This window comes from Acipenser ruthenus, chromosome 12 (genome assembly GCF_902713425.1).
Source record: "Acipenser ruthenus chromosome 12, fAciRut3.2 maternal haplotype, whole genome shotgun sequence".
Taxonomy (NCBI): Eukaryota; Metazoa; Chordata; class Actinopteri; order Acipenseriformes; family Acipenseridae; genus Acipenser; species Acipenser ruthenus.
Genome location: NC_081200.1, coordinates 7,023,715 through 7,045,056, shown reverse-complemented (window position 1 = coordinate 7,045,056; position 21,342 = coordinate 7,023,715). Strand labels below are relative to the sequence as shown.

The following is a 21,342-nucleotide window of genomic DNA, read 5'->3' as shown; positions in this document are numbered from 1 at the left end:
TGTTTGGAAGTACACTCGTAAATGCATCGTGGTATAAAATAAAGCTGCTTCTTGGCTAGAATATTCAGAAATAAACCGTCATGATGTTTTGTTGGGCATATTGTTTTAACATTAAAGACCTTTCAAAACTGCAGCTGAATGTGCAGTATCCAAATGTGAAATGTTATTTGATAAGTAGATTGGTCAAACATAATTTTAGATTTATATAAAAAGGATAATGTTTGAAAACCCTTTTATTTCGCTTCAGTGACAGCACACATGCAGTATGACTTGCCTACTTGATTACTGAAGGTGAGCAGTAGCGCATATATATATATATATATATATATATATATATATATACAGTACCTATAGAAAGTCTACACCCCCTTTCAAAATTTTCACATTTTGTTGCCTTATAGCCTGGAATTAAAATGCATTAAAATAGTTTTTTTGTTTTCTTTTATCTACACATCCTTCCTCACAACTACCAAATGAAAAAATATTCTAGAAAATTTGTAGAAAATTAATAAAAACTGAAATAGCTTGGTTAGATAAGTGTCCACCCCCTTTGTAATAGCAATCCTAAATTAGCTCAGGTGTAACCAATCGCCTTCAAAATCACACACCACGTTAAGTGGCCTCCACCTCTGTTAAATTGTAGTGATTCACATGATTTCAGGATAAATTCAGTTCCTGTATGTTCCCTCTGCTGGGTAGTGCATGACTCAACCATGAGCACCAAGGCGCTTTCAAAAGAACTCCGGGACAAAGTTGTTGAAAGGCACAGATCAGGGGATGGGTATAAAAAAAATATCAAAGGCCTTGAATATCCCTTGGAGCACGGTCAAGACGATTATTAAGAAGTGGAATGTGTATGGCACCACCAAGACCCTGCCTAGATCAAGCCGTCCCTCCAAACTGGATGACCGAGCAAAAAGGAGACTGATCAGAGAGGCTACCAAGAGGCCAATGGCAACTTTGCAAGAGCTACAGGCTTTTATGGCCAAGACTGGTCAAAGTGTGCATGTGACAATATCCCAAGCACTCCACAAATCTGGCCTGTATGGTAGGGTGGCAAGAAGGAAGCCATTACTCAAGAAAGCCCACCTCGAAGCCCGTTTGAAGTATGCACAAACACACTCAGGAGATTCTGTAACCATGTGGTAAAAAGTTTTGTGGTCTGACAAAACTAAAAGGATCAAAAGCGTTTTGTTTGGAGCAAACTCAACCCAGTGCATCACCCAAAGAACACCATTCCTACTGTGAAGCATAGTGGTGGCAGCATCATGTTATGGGGATGTTTCTCATCGGCAGAGACTAGAGCAGTTGTCAGGATAGAAGGGAAAATGAATGGAGCAAAGTACAGAGAAGTCCTTGAGGAAAACCTGCTGCCCTCTGCAAGAAAGCTGAAACTGGGACGGAAGTTCACCTTTCAGCATGACAACGACCCAAAGCACACAGCCAAAGCTACACTAGAGTGGCTAAGGAACACAAAGGTAAATGTCCTTGAGTGGCCCAGTCAGAGCCCCGACCTAAATCCAATCGAAAATTTGTGGCATGACTTGAAGATTGCTGTCCATCAACGCTGCCCAAGGAACTTGACAGAGCTTGAACAGTTTTGTAAAGAAGAATGGTCAAATATTGTCATATCTAGGTGTGCAAAGTTGGTAGCGACCTATCCCAACAGACTCACAGCTGTAATTGCTGCCAAAGGTGCTTCCACCAAGTATTAACTCTTAACTTTTTTCCTCTTAACAGTGTGGAGTATGGTGTGTAGATAAGTGGAAAAAATCCTCATTTAAATACATGAAACTCTGAGGCACTGACACAACACAATGTGAAGGGGGTGTAGCTGTCTATAGGCACTGTATATATACAGTATACTGACATTTACATCGCCTTTCTTTAAACGCTTTGTATCTGGTCCAGCACTTAATATTGAGAATATTGTTACAATCTGACAATCTTTTGAAGGGCATTTTCCTTATAAAAAAACAAACATGTCATGTAATATTATCAGTACAGTAACTTTGCGTGCAGTTCAATTTACGTATTGTGTTTATAGCATTAGGTCATCAGATTAAAACCCTGAAATGTAAATATATTGCTTCGAAACGTTTTTTTTTTTTTTTTTTTTTTTTCCAAAAAATGTAAGCACATCTCTGTTACTTAGTAATCATTTATTTTCCACAAAGAAATAAATACACCTGCGACCAGCGGTCAAATATGTACTGTGGTCTTTATCGTATCCCCCCCCCCCCCCCCCCCCAACACTTGGTAATCGAAACTATACACTGTGACATATGTAAATAACAAGAATGTGTAATCTCTAATGGACTAGTTAATAATTGTTTTATATATATAGGCTACAATAATACCGTGCTGTTCACTTAACGGTTGCATAGAGACAGTTAAAAAGACAGCTATAAGATGCCAACTACTGTGTATGCCGCGTTGCATGGCTTTTTGGGTATACTGATTCCTCTAGCAAACATCGTTGTTATTGTCACTGTTTATAAACTAATGAAGAAAAAACAGTACAAGGGTTACATTTTAATAATCAATCTGGCTGCTGCAGACGTGCTAGTCGGATTGATGTGCATCGTAGAGGCGATTGACGATGTGTACGACGGAGATTTTGACAAAGACATCACTTTTTGCCTCCTGAGGATTTGTCTCACCATTACTCCGTGCATTGGCTCCATACTGACCCTCATGTTAATTTCCTTAGACCGATACCTGGCTGTTAAACTCCCGCTACAATACCGCAGAATTGTCAATACCAAGACTCTGTTCAGCGTACTGATCGCTTTGTGGAGTTTTTCTTTTGTTGTTGGTCATCTGCCTCTCATAGTGCCAACACTGCAGCAAAGCAACTACGCGGGATTCTGTGGTCTTCTGTACTCAACCAAAAACGAGTACCTGTATGTGATTTGCGTTGCGGTTTTCATCCCGGTGTTCTTAACTCTGATTTGCCTTCACGTTAACCTGGGAAGAATGGCATGCAAACAGCATCGGCAGATCCAGCGGACTCGGGTTGGCGCTGTGTCCCATTTGTGCCTTCGCCGCTTTAAAGCGGCCAGGACCGTGCTCATCGTGACTATCTGTTTTGCTTGGTCTTGGGGTCCATATTATATCACCGGGATAATCCAGGCAACCTGTTCTGATTACGACCTTAAAGATCTGCTCAAAGACTTTTTGTTTTTTCTCGGGGAGACAAATTCCCTCATGAACCCCTTAATCTATGCATTCTATAGTAAAGATATAAGGTCTTATTTATGTAAACTATGCAGGGGGTAAGATGGTCAAACGTAATCTCAAATATATAATATTTAACCTACATAACCATTTTGATATTTTCTCACTAAATGAACCCACGTTGTTTTAGTTGAATCATATATAAATACTCTGTTATTTTTTATTTTAAAAAACTCCTTTTGTATTGTGTTTATTGGTGTATTTATTGCAGGTAATAGCAATTCATTGATTTGTCATGTGACCTAAACATTTTAGACTAGCTTCTAAACTACTCTCTTTACCAACATAGTCACTAGTTCTACAATTACGATTCATGTGTAGCATGCAACCCTGATTCACGCTTTTCAAACACTGGCCCAACTTGCAAGGTACATGTTAAGTGTCGTGATCAGCGTTTTGTTTTGTTGTGATCCTAGTATGTTCTGTTTTGAGGACTGTAAACGAAAGCCAAGACGGCGTGGTGCATTTTCTTTGTACAATGCCCCCTTTTCTAATTTTTTTGAAGAGTTTATTTGTTACATTTGTGTTTTCACTTGTATGTACATTTAAAAAAAAGGCATAAGTAAACTACAGTAATAACGTTTTGAAAATGTGTCTTTTGCCACTTTGTTGATTGTGCAGAAACCATGGGATTAAAATCTATTTTTATACTGTTTCTGCCTGAAAAAATATTTTTCTGGAATAGATTATAGTAATTAATATACACAGAAACACAACAGAGAAGCACACATCATTAGTTATTGTAGTATAAGTAATAAGCAAAAAAAAGAAAATGATATATATTCTAATCCAAGGCTACTATTGTACCCAGGGTCTGGAAAGTATGGTGATGATTTCATAGAATACTGTAAGATTATGGCTATAGTAAATCGTAGCGCCTGTTACATTAAAATTAGAGAGTCATTTTAGCCCATATTGTATTGTGCATTGTTTGACTTAGGTGTTTTTGCGGTCGAAATGACAATGATGATAATAATGTAGTTGGTAATAATGTTTACCGATGTCCCCTCTACTGCACGCTCTGGCGTTTTGTGTTCTGTGTTTTGTGTTTGTTTTTAAACCGGTTGTTTTTATTTCGTGATCCTTTTATAGTGATTTTAAACAAATCCTTTGTTTGTTTGTTTGTTTTTTGCACAAAGTACCTGCGTGCTTTTGTAACCATCTGCTGCTAACTATTTTAATTCTGCAATGTTCAATAAAACATTATTTTAATTGACAGTGGTGTCCAGGTTTCTCTGTTCCCTGATTTGCCCCCCGAAAAAATAAATAAATAAATAAATAAATAAATTAAATTCTGAGAGTGTAATTCCCTGGGTGGCGTAGTCAGGTCTCCCTTTTCACGTGTTGCATGTATAATTTTTTCATAGCACAGTTGTTTTTTTATACCATTATTTATAACATCATCCCTTTTTTAGGATATCTTGAAACAAAACTGTGTCTGCAGCACTTACTGCACAGTGTAATATTTCTTAATGCTTATCATTTAAGGTTTAACTTAAGTGTTTACAGTACATGACTGAGTGAGACATGCAGAGGGTACAAAGCTTTCAGTATTTTCAGCTTCCTTGTATATGGTGAATTGGTTATATTATATCAGTTATTTTTAAGGATTATATTGTATTCATAAATGTATCGTGTACCAATATGTATACATTTTAAACGTATTTATTCACTGGCACTCAGATTTTTCAAAGTGCAAAACCGGGACACATTGTTAAATAATCGATACCACTAATTAAACAATTTAAATGTAGTCTATTTGATGGTTGTTTAAATAGACTGCACCCTCTCACTATTCTTTTTTTTAAGCAGCTAATTCCAATACACTCCCGCGTGTATAATTTGTGGCGAATTAGTTTAACTTGCCATATTGTGTTATATCTGTATTCAGTGGCACTGAAACCATTTTTAAAGTGGGGGTGCTGAAAGCCATTGAACAAAACTGTAACCCCTGTATATGATGGAAGCCATGCAGTGCCCCTTGGCATTGCATGGCTCCCATCATAGTTCCAACGCCCGTCTGTATTGCTAGTGTTTTATTGAGTTTATTAATAATACATTCTGTAGATCGTCGTTAAAAATAAATTTACTTTTTGACATGTCTTTCTTCCTTCACTGCGGCAGGATGGCTCTGTATGTATTGACGTTGCTGATGTATTTGGATTCAAATGCTTGCAATCTCTCGCTGGTCTGCCTAGTTAGTGTCTGGGCTAAATCACGCCAGAACTGAACAGCTACAAAATCAAACATAATTGTAGATTCATATTGAATATAAACTAAATGAAAAAGCATGACACTCTGAGGACAAGCACGTATGTTTGTCTGTGTTAATCACTTTATGAAAATAATGTTATTGATTATAGTACCTTTTATAAAAATCACGTTTTCACTGCAGGTGCCATAATCTAAGTTATATAGAAAGCGGTTGTTTATATTATTTTGACAAAAGGTAGTGGCTGAAAAACGGTGCCACGGGAAATTGATTTATACCGAGTCGAGGACACATAGGACTCAATGGTTTAAACACAAAAACTTTTATTTACACCGAGTCGACAAAAAAAATAGTATATTGTACCTCATTTGAATACATGTATAGTTTTATTGTGTCAATAAAGTTTATTGAAGAAAATAGTAACGTATTTCCTTTAAAATCTGTTTATTGGTGCCTATACCATCAATCAACTGGTGACAACGTCTATTGGTTGACTGAGGCTGGATCAAACTCCGCCCATAAACATACAGCGTGTTCTAATTGGTCTCTCTTCTTGGACTCTTTCCCCAACGTGTGCTGCTCCTGGAGATTTTGTATAAAACATTTGGTTTATTTTCTAGAAATTAAAAGTAATTATTAATCTAGTTAGTTCCTCAAGTCATTCCATTTACACGCAGTTAAAACAAAAAAATAAAAAGCGAGGCTGAAGCTGATGTAACAGCGTGAATACAAACAAAAGTAGATACATTGCAGCGATGTTACGTTACTAATTCGTTTCCTGTTCTACAACATAAAAAAGAATGTGCAAGTAGGTAATATGTACTTCATTTGAGATCGAGCCAGCGCAAAATACTGTCTACACGCATTCAACATGTAAGTATATACCAGTCACACAGGGGGAGACTGAAAGGTGAATTTGAAAGCGATTGCGGATAAACCTGTTAAGTAAATCGGCTGAAATAGAGAGCGGTTGTTGTTTATGTCATACAATAATTTAAAAATACACATTTGGAGGTAATTTGAGAGTAAAGTACTGTCTGCATAGTGCTGGGTATATATGTTAAATGCATTGAGAGAGATGAAGTGAAGTAATAATATAGTAAGAGAGTGATGCAAGAGAGAACAGAACATCGGGAAAGGGGCAACAGAGAGAAAATAGAAAGTAAGTGAAAGAGAAGACTAGGAAAAAATAACATGCATAAAGGCAAAGTGTGGTGAAATATCTAAGGAGAGATCCAGAATATACCAACAAAAAAAAAGTTTCAGCAGCAAATACATAGACAGTGAGAGGCTACAGCCATAGTGGGGCATTGTTGATAGCATTGGATTGGAATAGTTGGAGTATGGGATTTAATAGTTCAGGAGACCTATAAACAGCAGTTAAGAAATCATATTGAAAAAAGTGAACCTCATTTGAGATGGAGCTCGAGACAGAGGCAGATGGGAAGCTTGAAGCCGAGGTGCAGACTGAGACCATAATGGAGATGGAGAGAGAAGTCAAAACCCAGACAGAGGGAGAATCGGTTGAAAGGGATCCAGAATCAGACACCAGGACAGGAGAGGTAAAGAGAGAACGCGAGACGGAGCCAGTGCGAGTGTGTGTATCCGGCTCCACTCCCCTGCTATGGCGCTCCGCGGACCTGCGACTGGTCCGAGAGAGGATGGGCATCGTGGGCACGCTGGTGGGCTCTCTGGCCAGACAGCCACGTCAGAACTGCCGGCTGGGCAGACCACTGCAGCTGCAGCTGGAGGAGGCCCGTCTACTGAAGGACACTGGGAGAGCTGTGCTGGTCAAGGGGGCGGAGTCAGAGGTGAGAAATTATCTGTCAGAATTGAATAATACAGTTGGAAAGACCTGCGACTGTATAAAAAGGATTTTCCACCCCAGCTTCAGAGGCAGTCATTTTGAGTAGCCATATATCCCTCGACTTGAAATGCTTTGCAGACTTGTCACAGTCCACTGTCTTGTATATATTCACACACACTGACACACATTCACAATAACTGTGCAGACTTGTCTCAACCCACTGCCCTGTATATATTCACACACACTGACACACATTCACAATAACTGTGCAGACTTGTCACAGCTCACTGTCTTGTACATATTCAGACACACTGCAGCTGTTGGTACAGTGTGGAGCACGACACACAGCAGATACGCAGTTTATATAGACTGATTCTGTCTCTGTTTTCAGTGCGACGATGACAGGGTGAATGTAGAGGTGGAGGAGAGTTACACAAAACATCTTCAGCACAGCTACGAGGAACAGGGAAGACTTGCGTTAGAGGAGAAGAAACGTGTGCTGGAGAGAGTGATGACTGAGCGTTTCAGAGGTAGAGGAACATTTTCTTCTCTTTTTCCTTAGAGCCAGTCTGTTCCTCTTTCTATAAAAAAAAAAAAAAAACATGCTGATAGCAGATTTTACTGAAACTTGTTTGAGTTATAATGTTATCCTTTCTTAGATGCATTGTCTTTATATATTTTGAATAAAGTGTGATGATATTGGGATAAGCAGTGCCATATCCATTTATTTTTTAAAGATGACGCTCTCACAGATCAGCCAATCAGAGAGCGTCTCTCTTCTCTGAAGAGTTCTTTTTCGTTCCCTCGCTCTGCCATGATGGTGCAACTCTGTACAGCCAGAGCGAGGCTGGGCTATGCTCCAGTTGAGCGTGATTGGCTGGCTGCTGACTGGACCCTACCACGTGACAACAAACAGGAAGTGAGGTATCGTGTTTACCAGGACCTGCGGCAGCAAGGATATTACATCACATCCGCTGGAAAATTTGGGGGAGACTATCTTATCTACCCAGGTAATTATAATTCTTTACAAGAATGTTAGTTCTTAAGTACGTTATATTTATATTGTTAAATGGGTTTGTATAAAACTCTCTTTTTCCAGGAGATCCCCTGCGTTTCCACGCTCACTTCATCGCAGTGTGTGTTCCGATTAAAAGTGAGTCTCCTATTAGTGACTTCCTGTGTTTGGCGAGGCTGGGAGCCAACGTGAAAAAAACGATTTTACTGTGTTCTCCGAGCGAGACTGAGAGTGAAGGGGTCATTTACACCTCTATACAGTGGAGTGGCATGGTCTAGACTTCGATACAGGAAACACAGTGACAAGTACTGGTTACTGGTACAGCAAGCCCACTGTGTAAAGCACACAGCAATGGAAGTGGAGAGACATTCTCTATATAAAACAGACATACAGCACACTCAGTGTTTATCTATATAGGATATCAGTGTCAAGCTCTGTATGTGGCGATGGTGCCCTTATGTTTTTGGAACTGTTTCGGAGATATTGAATTTGAGTACAGCTTCAGGAGACTGATTTGCGTATGGCTTGGCATAGAGAATATCCAAGCACATACAGTATTGCCTTACGCCATGATACCGTGCCAGGCTGAAGCACTCCGAGGCAAAGTCATGCTCCATGTGGAAAATGCATTAATTGTCTTGAAATAAATTGCTATTACTTCTCACTATTAGTTTCTTTCTTTTTATTCAATACATCATCTAAAGTTATCGTGTGACCCAAAAAACTCGTAGAAAAGGAACCTACAGGAACATACAGGACCCTAACCCGAAACATGAGCTTGTTGGATTAATGTAAGGTTACATATGGTCTGAGGATAGGGTTAGACCATTTTAATTATCCACTATGTAACCCTAGCCAATAGGGTCATATTTCTATTTGTGATCCTAATATATACAAGAAGTATAAATTAAAGTACATTTAACAATTCATTTATAACAATGAATATTACTGATTTGCCACATCTGTACCATATTTCATATTGCGCAAAATGGATATCAATATTATGTTCTATGTTTCCTAAGTAGTTACATAAAGAAAACTATACATCTAAACAGCTCTCTATGGAAGCTTTGATAAACATCCATTCTTTTTTTTCCAACTTAATTTTCTCACACAGACTTGCTAGTTTTTTACTCAGTGATATCAGGTACAAAGGAGGCTTGGCTCTGTCTAGGTGTTTGCTGGAAGGGAAACTCAGGGATGCGTACAGCTTGTGGAAAGTTGTCTGAATCTTTATTCTGCTGGCAAGCAGTAAAAGGTCATTTCTTGCTAGCTGTGACTTGATTGATGGCTGATTGCTGGTGTCCTTTATCTGTTAATTGAAAAATAAAAACATTTGAAGGTCAGATCATCGTTAGAACACATTTCATTGTTCTAGAATTCTGAAGTCACTGTCCATTTACAATAGGTGGAATAACCCTAACACAAATGTCCATACAAACTTTCATCACATTTAGGAAGCGGTTTTAAAGCTATATCATTTTATAGACCAACCTAAGTCATGCAAAAGTAGTTCACCGTGATTCTTTTACCTTACCAGGTATCAACATAATTGGATGACCTGCTCTAATAATATAAGTGAAATGTGTGCCTAGGGACAGAAGCGTGTACGAATGTAAACTGCATTTAGGTGAATTGTTTTCATTGCTTGTTAATTAATTCTATTTTTGTAAATGTAACTAAAAACATACTGTACCTGTATTTTGGCCCCTACATTGAATTTAGCTTGTTTTCCCATTGCCAAAAAGGAGATAAAAATTCTCTCTTGTTCCAGAATCCTGACCCCAACGTTATGGGACAGGGAAAGAAAGACTGGCTTAAAGGGAGTACAGCTGGTGGAAGATGGGTTTTCAGTCCACTTCCACTGCTTCACTTTATTCCCATTTTCATCTGAATGCAGTCCTCCAAGTCTATTCATATTTAACCTGTAGGTCATGAGAAAGAAACACTTATTTCTGAAAGGCAACACAACTGTTACAAAAAAGCTTTGAAAACTGCACAGTTAATTCTTACGTCGTAAAGGTGGTCTGACAAAAATGCAATTCAGCATTTGCAGCATAAGTTTGGGAAAAAAAGATACATTATTATTACACTATAAAACTGAACATACCAAACCATTCCATTGGGGTGATAGCAGGTACCTTTTCCACTGGAGTTGAACACAGCCTGGATAGCTGGAGTTGTTGCTCGATCTTCCTGCACTATGCATGTAAACTCCTTTTGCTCATTCTCGATAATGAGAACTGCCAAGTTTCCAGAGGGATAACTGAGACGTTTTGAATAGGATTTTAAAAATAATTCGGTTTTGTTTGAATAGTGAAAACAGAAACAGAAGGGCCCAAATAAACTAAACAGATTATTAAATGAAATGAAAATTGCACATTTTGTATTGATAAGCAAAAGATGTTTTTAAATTAAAAGCCATGTGGAAGTGCTGTCCACCTCCTATTTCTGTATTTGAAATGATTTAGAGTTCCTCACAGCACTGGAAGCAGCCCCACACTCTCCTGTCTTAATGCTGCTGCCTCACAATGTGCTGCTAAGACAGTAGATGAAGGATACAGAACTTGTCCTGTCCCATCAGGGAAGATGGTCAAAAACTTATTTCCATTGGCGTAGTATTTTTCTGTAAACTGAATTTTTTTGCCCTGTTAAACAAATAACAAATAGAATACTTTGAGTCTTTAATGATATCAATATGTAGTCTTAAGGTTGTCTTTACTGAGTTTGCCCCTGTAATGTAAACAGTAATGCAATGGATAAAGAGGAGACAACAAGGAATATGACTGTTTAATGTAGTTAGACAGACAGTCTGCTAATGACCTGGCTTACCTTGCTGTGTGTTCCAAAAAAATCACCAGCAGGCATGTATGAGTCTTCATCATTAACATCATCTTCGCTTTCAGGTTTATCTTCTATTGCTGCTTTGGGTGTCACAGTCCAGCTTCCCTCCTTGGGTGCAGAGCTCGACAGCTGATAGCTAATTGTTTTAAACTGTTTCGAGTCTGGATTTGAGAATAAATGAGAAAACTAGACCCTGAAACCCAAACAAGTTTACTATTCGATTTAAGGCTACAGGATATGCATCCTGGTTTTACTTTGTAAAGCAAGCATACATCTCAATCAAATAATGTGATATGTGTTAAACAAACAGGAAACTGGGCTGTCAATTAATACATTTTTACCTGAGTTAAAGGTTTTCTTGTAGGCAGTGCATTTCACACCCTCATCTAGATGATGTGACATATTTAAATAAACAGGTATTTACTTACTATAGGTGCACTGCTCATAATTGTCATAAAGAGAAAGTAAACAGCCATGCCATCAAATGCTAATGGTTCAACTCACAGCCTGGTGTGTCAGAGGGATTCGTGTCTGTTATTTGGTAGTACTTTGCCATCTCCCTTTCTCGCAATCTGATGAAAACCAAAGAACAACAGAGAGAAGATGACGAGTCTCTTGCATCAGATTTAGACAGTGGAAGCAAGTTTAAGTCCCTCACTATAGGAACATGCCACAGAAGAGGTGGAGCAGTTGAGTGGAGAGACTGCATTGCAAGACAGAGCAGCCGTACAGCTTCCCAAAGTTAGAAAGAGAATATTTATGGAACTAATTTATTAGCTTCAATTACTTTAAAGTTATTGTGCTAGTAGTTTTTGAGCCTCAAAGAGCCTTCTGTGATGAGAAAGGCCGCCTCACCTCTGTGCAGCCCTCTCCTTTGCCCTGTCTCGCTGTTCCTGGTTCCCATGTGGAGGATGAGGGTCAATGGAGATTTTCTCTTCCCCTTTCTTTCCCAGAATGCTATCCTGCTCTTTCATTAAGAAGTCGTACAGCAGTTGATATTTTGGGCAACAGAAGAGCTGGAAAACAGTTTGGCTGATCAGTGGCACTTCTGTATTTATCTTACTAACCAGAAAGCATACTTTAACTGTCAAAAAACAACACTTTGTGTCTGATTGGCTAAAAACTGTCCTTAACTCTTGGATGTTTGCCCGAGACCTCATCAGCAGAAGCTGAAAGTACAGTGCAATCCCTACATAACCAATGGATAAAATGCAGAAAAGGAACTGCCATACTTACACTCCAGGAGAACACAAGGAAATGAATTGAAAATAAAATTCACATTCCATGTTAGCCTTGACACATATCAGTAATAAGAAGTTAAAATGAAACATCCCTAATGGGAAACATAAATCACAGGCCAGTGTTGTAGCCATTGGAGAGCAAATTAAACAGATAAAGGTGGAAAAGTAACTCACCTCGTTGACTCGTCCTCTTTTAATCTGATCCCTTGTTGGAAACGGCTTCTGTTTTTGACCACAGAACTCACATTCTGCGTACAGGCTTGAATTTTCTGCGGACTTAAAAATAAATGACGATCGCTTGCTTTTTTTTAACTATCAGATATAAAAGAGTTTGTTGTTGATATAGTCCTAAATCATACAAAACACCCTTTATATTCACAACCATTCAAAGCAATACACTCAAAAACTTCAGCACCGTACTTTAAAGGAAGGACAGTTAGACTGTCCTATATCAATTTTTTAAAATCCCCAGTAAAGTTAAACCTCTATAATCTGAACTAACGAAAGTAGTTTATATAATCTGATTATACCAGAGATGAATGTTGGTTAGCGGATCCAATTTTAGGTACTACAATATTACTGCAAAACAAATTTCATGCCGTCCTATGCAGTAAAAGTACATTCTGCGCAACACAAACTGTCTATAGCACACGGTTCTACAAAATGAGAGCCGCAGGAGCTTACCTGTACCTGAGGAACCACATCTCTGGGATCCGTGGCTTTGTCCCGCGACTCTTGTTTGTAGGCCAGTATGATGGGGGGTCCAATTTTCGAGAGCAGAGGGGCTTGTAAAAGCTTCAGCAAATCTTCATTGCACTTTCATACAGACAAACAATGCACTCATATTTTACAATAAAGCCAACATCTATAATTTAAATATTATTATTATTATTATTATTATTATTATTATTATTTATTTCTTAGCAGACGCCCTTATCCAGGGCTACTTACAATCGTAGGCAAAAACATTTCAAGCGTTACAATACAAGTAATACAATAAGAGCAAGAAATACAATAACTTTTGTTCAAGTAAAGTACAAGTTTGACAAACCACAATTCAATAATACAGCAGGTAATAGTGATAGTTACATCAGGATATGATTAAATAGTGATAGTTACATCAGGATGTGTTTAAATACAAAGTACTACAGGTTAAAAACTTGGCAGATTACAGTATTCTGAAGTACAGGATTAAATGCAGTAAAATAGGGGCTGATACTAAATAAATAACTTTAAGCTTTCTGAATAGGGAAAACAAAAATATCCTAGAGTGCAATATAGTGTCCTGGAGCAAAGGTGATTTATAAGGGAGTTAAGGGTGTTTAAGAAAAAACTACTACAAATAGAAAGTTGAACTTATCAGCGATAAATAGGTTAGGGGGGAGGGAGGAATTGAAGTGAGGTATGAAAACATTTGGGAGATAATATATATATATATATATATATATATATATATATATATATATATATATATATATATATATATATATAATGTTGCCTTTATGTTGTTTTTTAAAGGGTCCTCTTTATGTGCCATTAATTAGGCAGGAAATGTTTTTTTCATACCTGTATATCAGTAAAAATGCTGATTTCCTTTAGCTCTTGGTCCAAGTAGGTAGTAATTGAATCTAAACAACAGGCAATTGGTACAGCACTAAGTTAAACAAAATCATATTAACTACTTGCACTTTGATGGTATCTTTGATGTGTGTTTTGTGACAGATACTTCAGTAGCTACCATGTCTTGCACATGTCAGTGAGTTGTAGCCCCCTCTTGTGGCTACACCCAGTAATACAACATCAACCTAATTTATGGTTGCAAAAACAAACCCAACAACCTTTGAATGTAATTGAATTGATACATTCTGCTTTAGGGAAGGATACATACAACATCTCACACAAATCTAAACAAAATAAGAGTACCCTAGCACTAAAATATATATAAAAAAAACAACAACAATAAAACACCAAAACAAACACAAACACACACACACAAACACAAACAACTTAGTCATCTTTACCAAGTTCTGAAGACAAGGAATCTTCAAAATGTATCTCTTCGGAAGCACTCTGTGTGAGCTCCTTATTGTCATCCTGGACTTGAGATAGAAAACAGATCATTAAATTACCAATAACAACAAAGACACAGAGAGAGAAATGTTGCAGTGGTATTCATAAATAAAAGTAATATCAAATCTAATTTGCATAACTAAACATCTAGCACACTACTAAACAACCACAGCAACACAAAAGGGTTTGTAGACAGTCATAAGGGATGATGCGTGAAATACATGGGAAGAACTTATTTACCTTGTTCAGACAGCCAGCTTTCCTCGGTTTGGGATGTCACGGAAACTCCAAAACATCCTTCATTAGCTGTACAAGTCTGCTCTGTATTAGATTGGTTCCCAGCACTTTTAATAATAAACACAACAGTTTTAAGATTGAAGAACTTGTGGATGTGTGAGAGAGTCACAGTGACCATTTACTGTAGCACTTTTGTATTTAATTATTACAGTAAAAGGTATCGTTATCCACCAGAAAGCTAGTTTATATTAACCTCATGACCCTGGGCTAAAAAGGGTCCTAATATACATTTAATGTTCAGCTAGCTGGAGTCAGCTAAACCTTCAGTAAAACCCAGGCTATCCTCAATATTGAAATGGACTGATTTTATCCAAATGACATAGGGATTACATGCATGATATGCTGTACTATTTAACTCACCTTTGCTGGGAATCTGCTAAACATGGATAGGGCTCCTCTCTAGTAAAGACTCTGAATATTCTAGGAAACCCTAAAAAAAGTAAAGTTTTATCGGGAAGTATATCCAACATTTATGTTATTGTAACAACAGTTTGCATATAGATTTTATACTTTTGTTCGTTTTGAATTTACAGAATGGATGCTACAGCAGGTTTAAAATTATATGACTGGATATTTTCTAAAGACAATATTTCCAAAGTGTTTACTCCAGTTTTTAATTAACTCCTATTTTTTGAAAGAGGTAAAACATGTTAATTTCACAAAACTAGAACCAAACAACAAAGTTATATAATCCAAGATCTCTCAATGCATTCTCAATGTGTTTGTTTCTCATTTTGCAAGATTTACATGATCCCTTTCTCCTTTAAAATAAAATAGTAGTTAATTAAAGACTGATGGGAATGCTCAAAAATATTGCCCCTGGTCTTTTGAGTATAATTTGAAGTCTTACATAAAGATCTAAAGATCTAACATGCCTATCAGTACCTTTTGCTTTTGGCCTTTCACCTTCCTCCTGAGAGACATTCGACTTAAAACCTGTCTCTAGATATTCGGGCTGGGATTTTAAAATGTTATCTTCTTTATCTTCCATCTTCCTTAGTTAGATTATTCTGCCTTCAAAGCATGGTCCATGTGCAATAGAAACCAGGTCAGATTTGGTTCTGATATTTTCATCTGATTTCTAAAAGGCAGGAGAGATTTTTACCCCCATGCTGTGTAGTTCAAATATTGTTTATTTCGCCAGACAAATGGTCAGAAGATTTTCCCAGCACACTGAGTTACTAACTTTTCTATGGTGTTTGCTGTATCCAAGGAGATGATGTGTGCTGCAGGCTTTGTAACTAGTGGTTACACTTGGAATGCAGCTTGGTGCTTAAAGATATAGTGTTCATATTCATGTGGCCATTTGACACGAACATAAGATACAAATGTTTACAGAACACATGCAAGAATAATGATATAATGACGTCCATTTTACTTTTTCAAAGAGCTGTAATCCATTCAAAAATGGTTACTGTGCTTAAGAACGTATCGAATAAACTATCAACATTTTGAGAGGATAAATGTATTTTAATGTGTGTGGGTCTCCCTTTTAAAATGACTCCTCTTGGTTCCAATCATCATCCCAGAAATGGGTTCCAGTATGAGAGAGTGTGTGTGTGTGTGTGTGTGTGTGTTGCCCAGTTGGCTGCTACTGCGTGGGCTTTGAACCTAAACATTCTAAACTGTTAAGGCAGATGGCTGCTTAATCAGGATGATTATGTCACTCATGTGTATATGAAAGTTCTGGAGTTTACTAGCTTGCATATTCTTGAGGAATGCTAATACAGGTGAATGTAAATAAGGTACAGCTGCTTAATTTACAAGGGGATTCACAAACAAGCCCCATAGGTATACTGAAACCCTTGGAACACTGCTGAATTATAGGTCAAAACTAGGACAGAATGAGCCAACACCACACCCCTCATTCCAGACAATGTCCCAGCTAACCGGAATCAAAGAAGTACCATGTGCCTGGCCAACAGTGGCTGAATTAGAACTTGTGCTGTTGTGTTTTTTTCATACTGCAAGGTGCGCTGTTAATGAGTCACCTTGTATCTTTAAACACCATAGCTTGAATGTGACTTGACGTGTCAAACGAGAGAATACATGCAAGTTCTGTTTATCATTTTCTTGTTCGGCAGAAAGAAAAACAACCCAGAAACGGCTTTTTAATAAAATGTTTTATTTGAAAGAAAAAAAAAAAAAACTAGATTCACTATCGCAACAACATTTTTATATAGGGACACGAGATTGCACATACAACCAAGTACAGGGGGAAGGGAAATTTGACAACACACAAAACTGAAAAAAAAAACCCAACAACAAACAAAACAGAATACAATAAAAAATAAATTACAAATGGTGATTTAAAACCAGCAGCGAACAGCGCTTGCACACATCATAGCATTTAAGGGCAGCACGTAGATATGGTCACGTTGATTCCAAGGTTTCCGTTGTCAGCAAAGAGGTGGGCGATGGCCGTGTCGAAGGCCAGGCAGTCACTGTTCATGATGGCGGTGGCCACGCCGTCGTGGATGGAGCGGGGCGTGGCCTCCCAGGTGAGGCGCCGTCGGTTCCCATTGAGCTCCAGGCGGTAGGCGAAGTTGTCAGCCTGCTTGCGGGTGCCGATGAGCAGCACGATGGCGAAGAACTGCTGGTGGCCCTCGTACTTCTCCTGCTTCTCCAGCACCAGCATGAAGTGGTGGCCGAAGCAGGACTGCATCATGACCCAGTCGACGGCCCCCGGCAGGTTGATGTCAGTGGCCAGGAACACGATGTCCTCGCCCTGCAGCGTAGTGATGCTCTTGTGGGCGTGCATCAGGTGGGGCATCACTGTCTCCAGGGAGCCCTGCCACTTGCAGGAGGCACCCGGGCAGGGGCAGGCGTACGGGCGGAACGCACACACGTCCTCATGCTCCGGTTTCTCGGTGTGGTGGAGGGCGAGGGAGCATCCTGTGGAGGCGTACTACAGACAGACGTGGAGAGACACAAGCACAGCAAGATCGGATCACCAGCAAGTTGAAGGGCTCAGTACAATAAAAGGGTAAGAATGTGGATCTGTGGGAGTGTATTTTTCTTTGTTGTATATTTATTTTTCATGTTCAAATTACAAAAATAGCAACAGCATAGCAGTTTGATATCTAATTATGGGCGTTAAATTTAGGGTTAAATAAAGCTCTCCTTCCATCCTCTTATTAAACTAAACAACAGCAGTGTCACAGATATAGATATAGAATATAGTTTTTTCTAATATTTGAAATAAATTTACCTTACAAGTCCTCCCTTACAAAAGCACTAATGGAACAAGCAAGTATTTATGAATGAAATAAGTAAAGCCTATGCAGTCTGCTTTTATATTCAGATTACCCTTTTTAAAGGTATCTCAAAAGAAAAGTACCAGCATGACATATCCTATTCTAAAAACACTTAAAAAAATACATTATTTAAAAAATGAATAAAGAAAACTGCTTGATTATGGACCTGTTTCTATATTTTGTTGCACTTGCAGGAATATGCAGCCTACCAGAAAAGGCTGGTAATGAATTGTACCTTGCTGTCTGGATACACAGTTTTGTAAGTAGCGTTTTACTGGTATCTGTAGAACAGCTTTACCTGTAAATGAGTTCCTTGGAATACACTGAAAAGGTTGTCTATGAAAGAGGGTGGGATCTGAAAAGTCCAGAAGTGCATGCGGCTCTATGAGTGAGCTGGATGGACATTTAGGAACACTCTAGGAGCCAGAAATATTCACGATCACATTTACTCCAAAAAAAAAAAGAGCTTGTTTTTAAACAAACCACAAAATACACAACACAGGACGCCATACCAAAGTAAGGATTTTTTCTTTTTTTTTTTACATGCATAAAAACACCACACCAAAGCAATATACTAGAAACATAACTATATATCATTTGGAACTCATCATTCATATTTAAATCTTATGGTAGTCAAGTGAATGGTATCACACCGAGGGAAGCCACCACTGATGCAGTGACCTATTGGTATGCTCTAAACTCGTGATATATATATATATGTATGTGTGTGTGTGTTTGTTTCTCTCAACCACCACCCACAGAAATAGTGCTTCTCTACTTCAAGATAAATAGCTTTCAAGTAACTCAGCAAGCAGGCTGGGTACGAAATGACATTTTTCTTTCACGCCTCTTCACTATTTCCACACAATAACAAGGTACTCAAGAAACATACATGTACCCGTCAAGCGTAGAAATAACACATTAGTCATTGCAACCGACATCATGTGGAACAGAATCTTAACAAAATACCAAAACAGGTTAAGACGTTCCCAAAATGACAGCCTTACACAGCTCAACCAATCAGTTGTCAATACCATGGAAAGGCAGTCATAGAATGAACTACACTCACACGGGTGATACGTCTTATAATATTTAATGCTAAAAAAAAGAGTTTCAGAGCAGACATAAACATACATCTAAATCTAATGCTTTTATTTCTTCATTTGTTTCTGCAGGTCCACTACACGTATTTAATGTGATTAGGAGACAGAGGACCTAAATCATTTATTTACCCTCTGTGATACAGCAGAGATGGAAATAAGACTCCTGTTGCATAGCAGTCGATCCATTGCTGGTTTTACTACAAGTTTAATAAGACACACCTGAGCTTGTTACCTATACTTTGGTTAATCAAGCTCATAGTAAAATCAGGAACTGGTGGACATTTTATGCAATATATATATATATATATATATATATATATATATATATATATATATGTAATGTTGTTGTATGTATATCCCAGTAAGTGTGTCTCTTTCTATATTCATTAGTATTAAATAATATATATATATATATATATATATATATATATATATATATATATATATATATATATATATATAATTTATTATTATTATTATTATTATTATTTAAATGTACTTTAAGTCTGAACCGTCCCTGGCCTATGGCACCTTACTTACCCACCTTGCATGGGAAAAGCACAGCGGATGCCACTTTCTCCATGGCCAGATTCCGGATGCTTGGGGTGAGGGGTCCCCTGCAAGTCGGACAGCAGGTCAGTTTCTGGCGGCATTGGTTACAGACCAGGTGCCCTGCCTGGCACTGTAGTATCGGGGGAAGCACGTAGTCAAAGCAAACTGGGCATTCGAACAGGGAAGCGAGCTCGTGGTGCTGCGGCGACACTGGACTCCCCGGGCCTGTAATGACAGCCGCAGCAGTGGGGATTGTGGAGGAGCCCGGACCAGCGGAGATCAGGGTCCCGGCCGCCGGGGAAGGGGTGTGCTGCTGTTGTTTGCTGCAGGTTTTATTCGCACTGGGTCCGGTCGAGGACGGGCGACTCATCGCTAGCAGAATAAACCATCGAACCGCACTGGTTGTGTTTATTTTTTCTATTTATTTAAATTCATAAGATCGGTCCGATAAAAAAAAATAATAAAAAAATAAAAAAAATAATCCATCCAATTACTGCTGGCTGCAGCGGTGCTGTTCTGTCTGTGTCTGCTTGCTGATTTTGCATAAGACAGTCCCGTGGCACTATCCGCCCTCTATCCTGTTAATTCTTTACATGTGAGTCATGTGAACGTTTTATAAACTTTCGATTGCGATTATCTTTTAATCAACCTCCTTCTAATTCCCCGTTTGTTTTCCTCCCAGTTGCAGTCAACGTTGTATTTTGTGACGTTTGTATTGACGTCTGGGAGTGTAGCACGTTCCTTCTTTCCACGAGGGAGTTCCTGTCAGAAAGCACGCATGCGAGGTATAGCGAATAGCTCGAGTCTGCATTTTTTTAACACACCTCTACTAGCAAAAAAAAAACAAACAAAAATGATACATACACAATTTAACTGGTTATCTAAGTATTCTCAAGGTATGTCAGTCCTGCAAAGCTAAAAAAAAAATTACACGGAAAGGCATGTGCAATAAATGATCACGCCGACCTGGTATTGAAACAGAATGCCTGGTGCTTGTGCTGTAGTATTTATATTATATGCACCTACACATTAGCCCTTGCTTTCTTGTACATGTATTTAGGCAGTGCTTGTGTATCATTAGACTTAATACGTGTGTCTGATTTCATGCCACTGCACAATGCAGTAACTGTACAAATGTTAGGTTACTTACCGTAACCCTGGTTCCCTGAAAGAGAAGATGACCACCAATGAACATTATGTATGGGATATACCTACCCATTGGGCAGGTATCGCTGAGCTCTCTATACCAGAGCTGCTGATAGGCCCCTTCCTGGAGCGGAGGTCTGCTGCCCAGTTCACCATTCCGGGAATGTGTGTCGCCCGTAGGGACAGCCATCAGACCCAATGGGTGGAACCCCGACTTGCCTGACATGGGTCTGGTGTTCTGCATCTGCTGTGCACCGAACACCACTTGCACTGCGCTCAAGCACTGATTAATAGTGTGATGCCATGTGTTGGTGTTTAGAGCACCCACTAGCGGAGGGTACCAAACACCATGTGCACCGTGCACTAGTGTAGCAGTGGCATCAAGCACCATGTGCACCGTGCATACCGAGCACCATGCGCACAGAATACCATGCAGCGCTGTGTCTGTGCACTGACGCTGTAGCGATGGGCACCATGTGCCATATGCAATTGTGCCTACCCTAACCACGCGGTCAAGCACACCTGGTCCGCGCGTAGCGTGCACCAGGGGGACACAAG

The 21,342-nt window shown here is 38.8% G+C and overlaps 3 protein-coding genes across 7 annotated transcripts; 1 reads left to right on the top strand and 2 right to left on the bottom strand.

The window, feature by feature from the left end:
• The first annotated feature begins 5,972 nt into the window (after positions 1 to 5,972).
• LOC117416656 (tRNA-splicing endonuclease subunit Sen34-like) lies at positions 5,973 to 8,938 on the top strand. Of its 2 annotated transcripts, XM_034027965.3 has the most exons (5): positions 5,974 to 6,325; positions 6,871 to 7,263; positions 7,651 to 7,789; positions 7,997 to 8,269; positions 8,359 to 8,938. In XM_034027965.3, the coding sequence occupies exons 2-5, from the start codon at positions 6,871 to 6,873 to the stop codon at positions 8,550 to 8,552; spliced, it is 999 nt and encodes a 332-aa protein (XP_033883856.3). In that variant the 5' UTR covers positions 5,974 to 6,325; the 3' UTR covers positions 8,553 to 8,938. The 2 variants fall into 2 exon arrangements, with proteins under 2 accessions (XP_033883855.3, XP_033883856.3); XM_034027964.3 differs by having other exon boundaries at positions 5,973 to 7,263.
• Positions 8,939 to 8,949: 11 nt separating this feature from the next.
• Positions 8,950 to 15,930, bottom strand: LOC117416655 (glutamate-rich protein 6-like). Of its 4 annotated transcripts, XM_034027961.3 has the most exons (14): positions 15,612 to 15,928; positions 15,087 to 15,156; positions 14,670 to 14,773; positions 14,381 to 14,458; positions 13,926 to 13,987; positions 13,044 to 13,175; positions 12,534 to 12,635; positions 11,974 to 12,134; positions 11,623 to 11,690; positions 11,107 to 11,279; positions 10,837 to 10,922; positions 10,385 to 10,540; positions 9,971 to 10,199; positions 8,950 to 9,586 (listed from the first exon to the last, which is right to left on the bottom strand). In XM_034027961.3, exons 1-14 carry the CDS (start codon positions 15,715 to 15,717, stop codon positions 9,314 to 9,316), a joined length of 1,800 nt encoding a protein of 599 aa, XP_033883852.2. In that variant the 5' UTR covers positions 15,718 to 15,928; the 3' UTR covers positions 8,950 to 9,313. The 4 variants fall into 4 exon arrangements, with proteins under 4 accessions (XP_033883852.2, XP_033883853.1, XP_058890436.1 ...); XM_034027963.2 differs by lacking the exon at positions 8,950 to 9,586 and having other exon boundaries at positions 10,129 to 10,199; positions 10,416 to 10,540; positions 15,612 to 15,930; XM_034027962.3 differs by lacking the exons at positions 13,926 to 13,987; positions 15,612 to 15,928 and having other exon boundaries at positions 15,087 to 15,110.
• A 1,043-nt stretch (positions 15,931 to 16,973) lies between these two features.
• LOC117416852 (E3 ubiquitin-protein ligase SIAH2) lies at positions 16,974 to 20,416 on the bottom strand. The gene is made up of 2 exons (XM_034028276.3): positions 19,631 to 20,416; positions 16,974 to 17,634 (listed from the first exon to the last, which is right to left on the bottom strand). Exons 1-2 carry the CDS (start codon positions 20,006 to 20,008, stop codon positions 17,077 to 17,079), a joined length of 936 nt encoding a protein of 311 aa, XP_033884167.2. The 5' UTR covers positions 20,009 to 20,416; the 3' UTR covers positions 16,974 to 17,076.
• Positions 20,417 to 21,342: the final 926 nt, after the last annotated feature.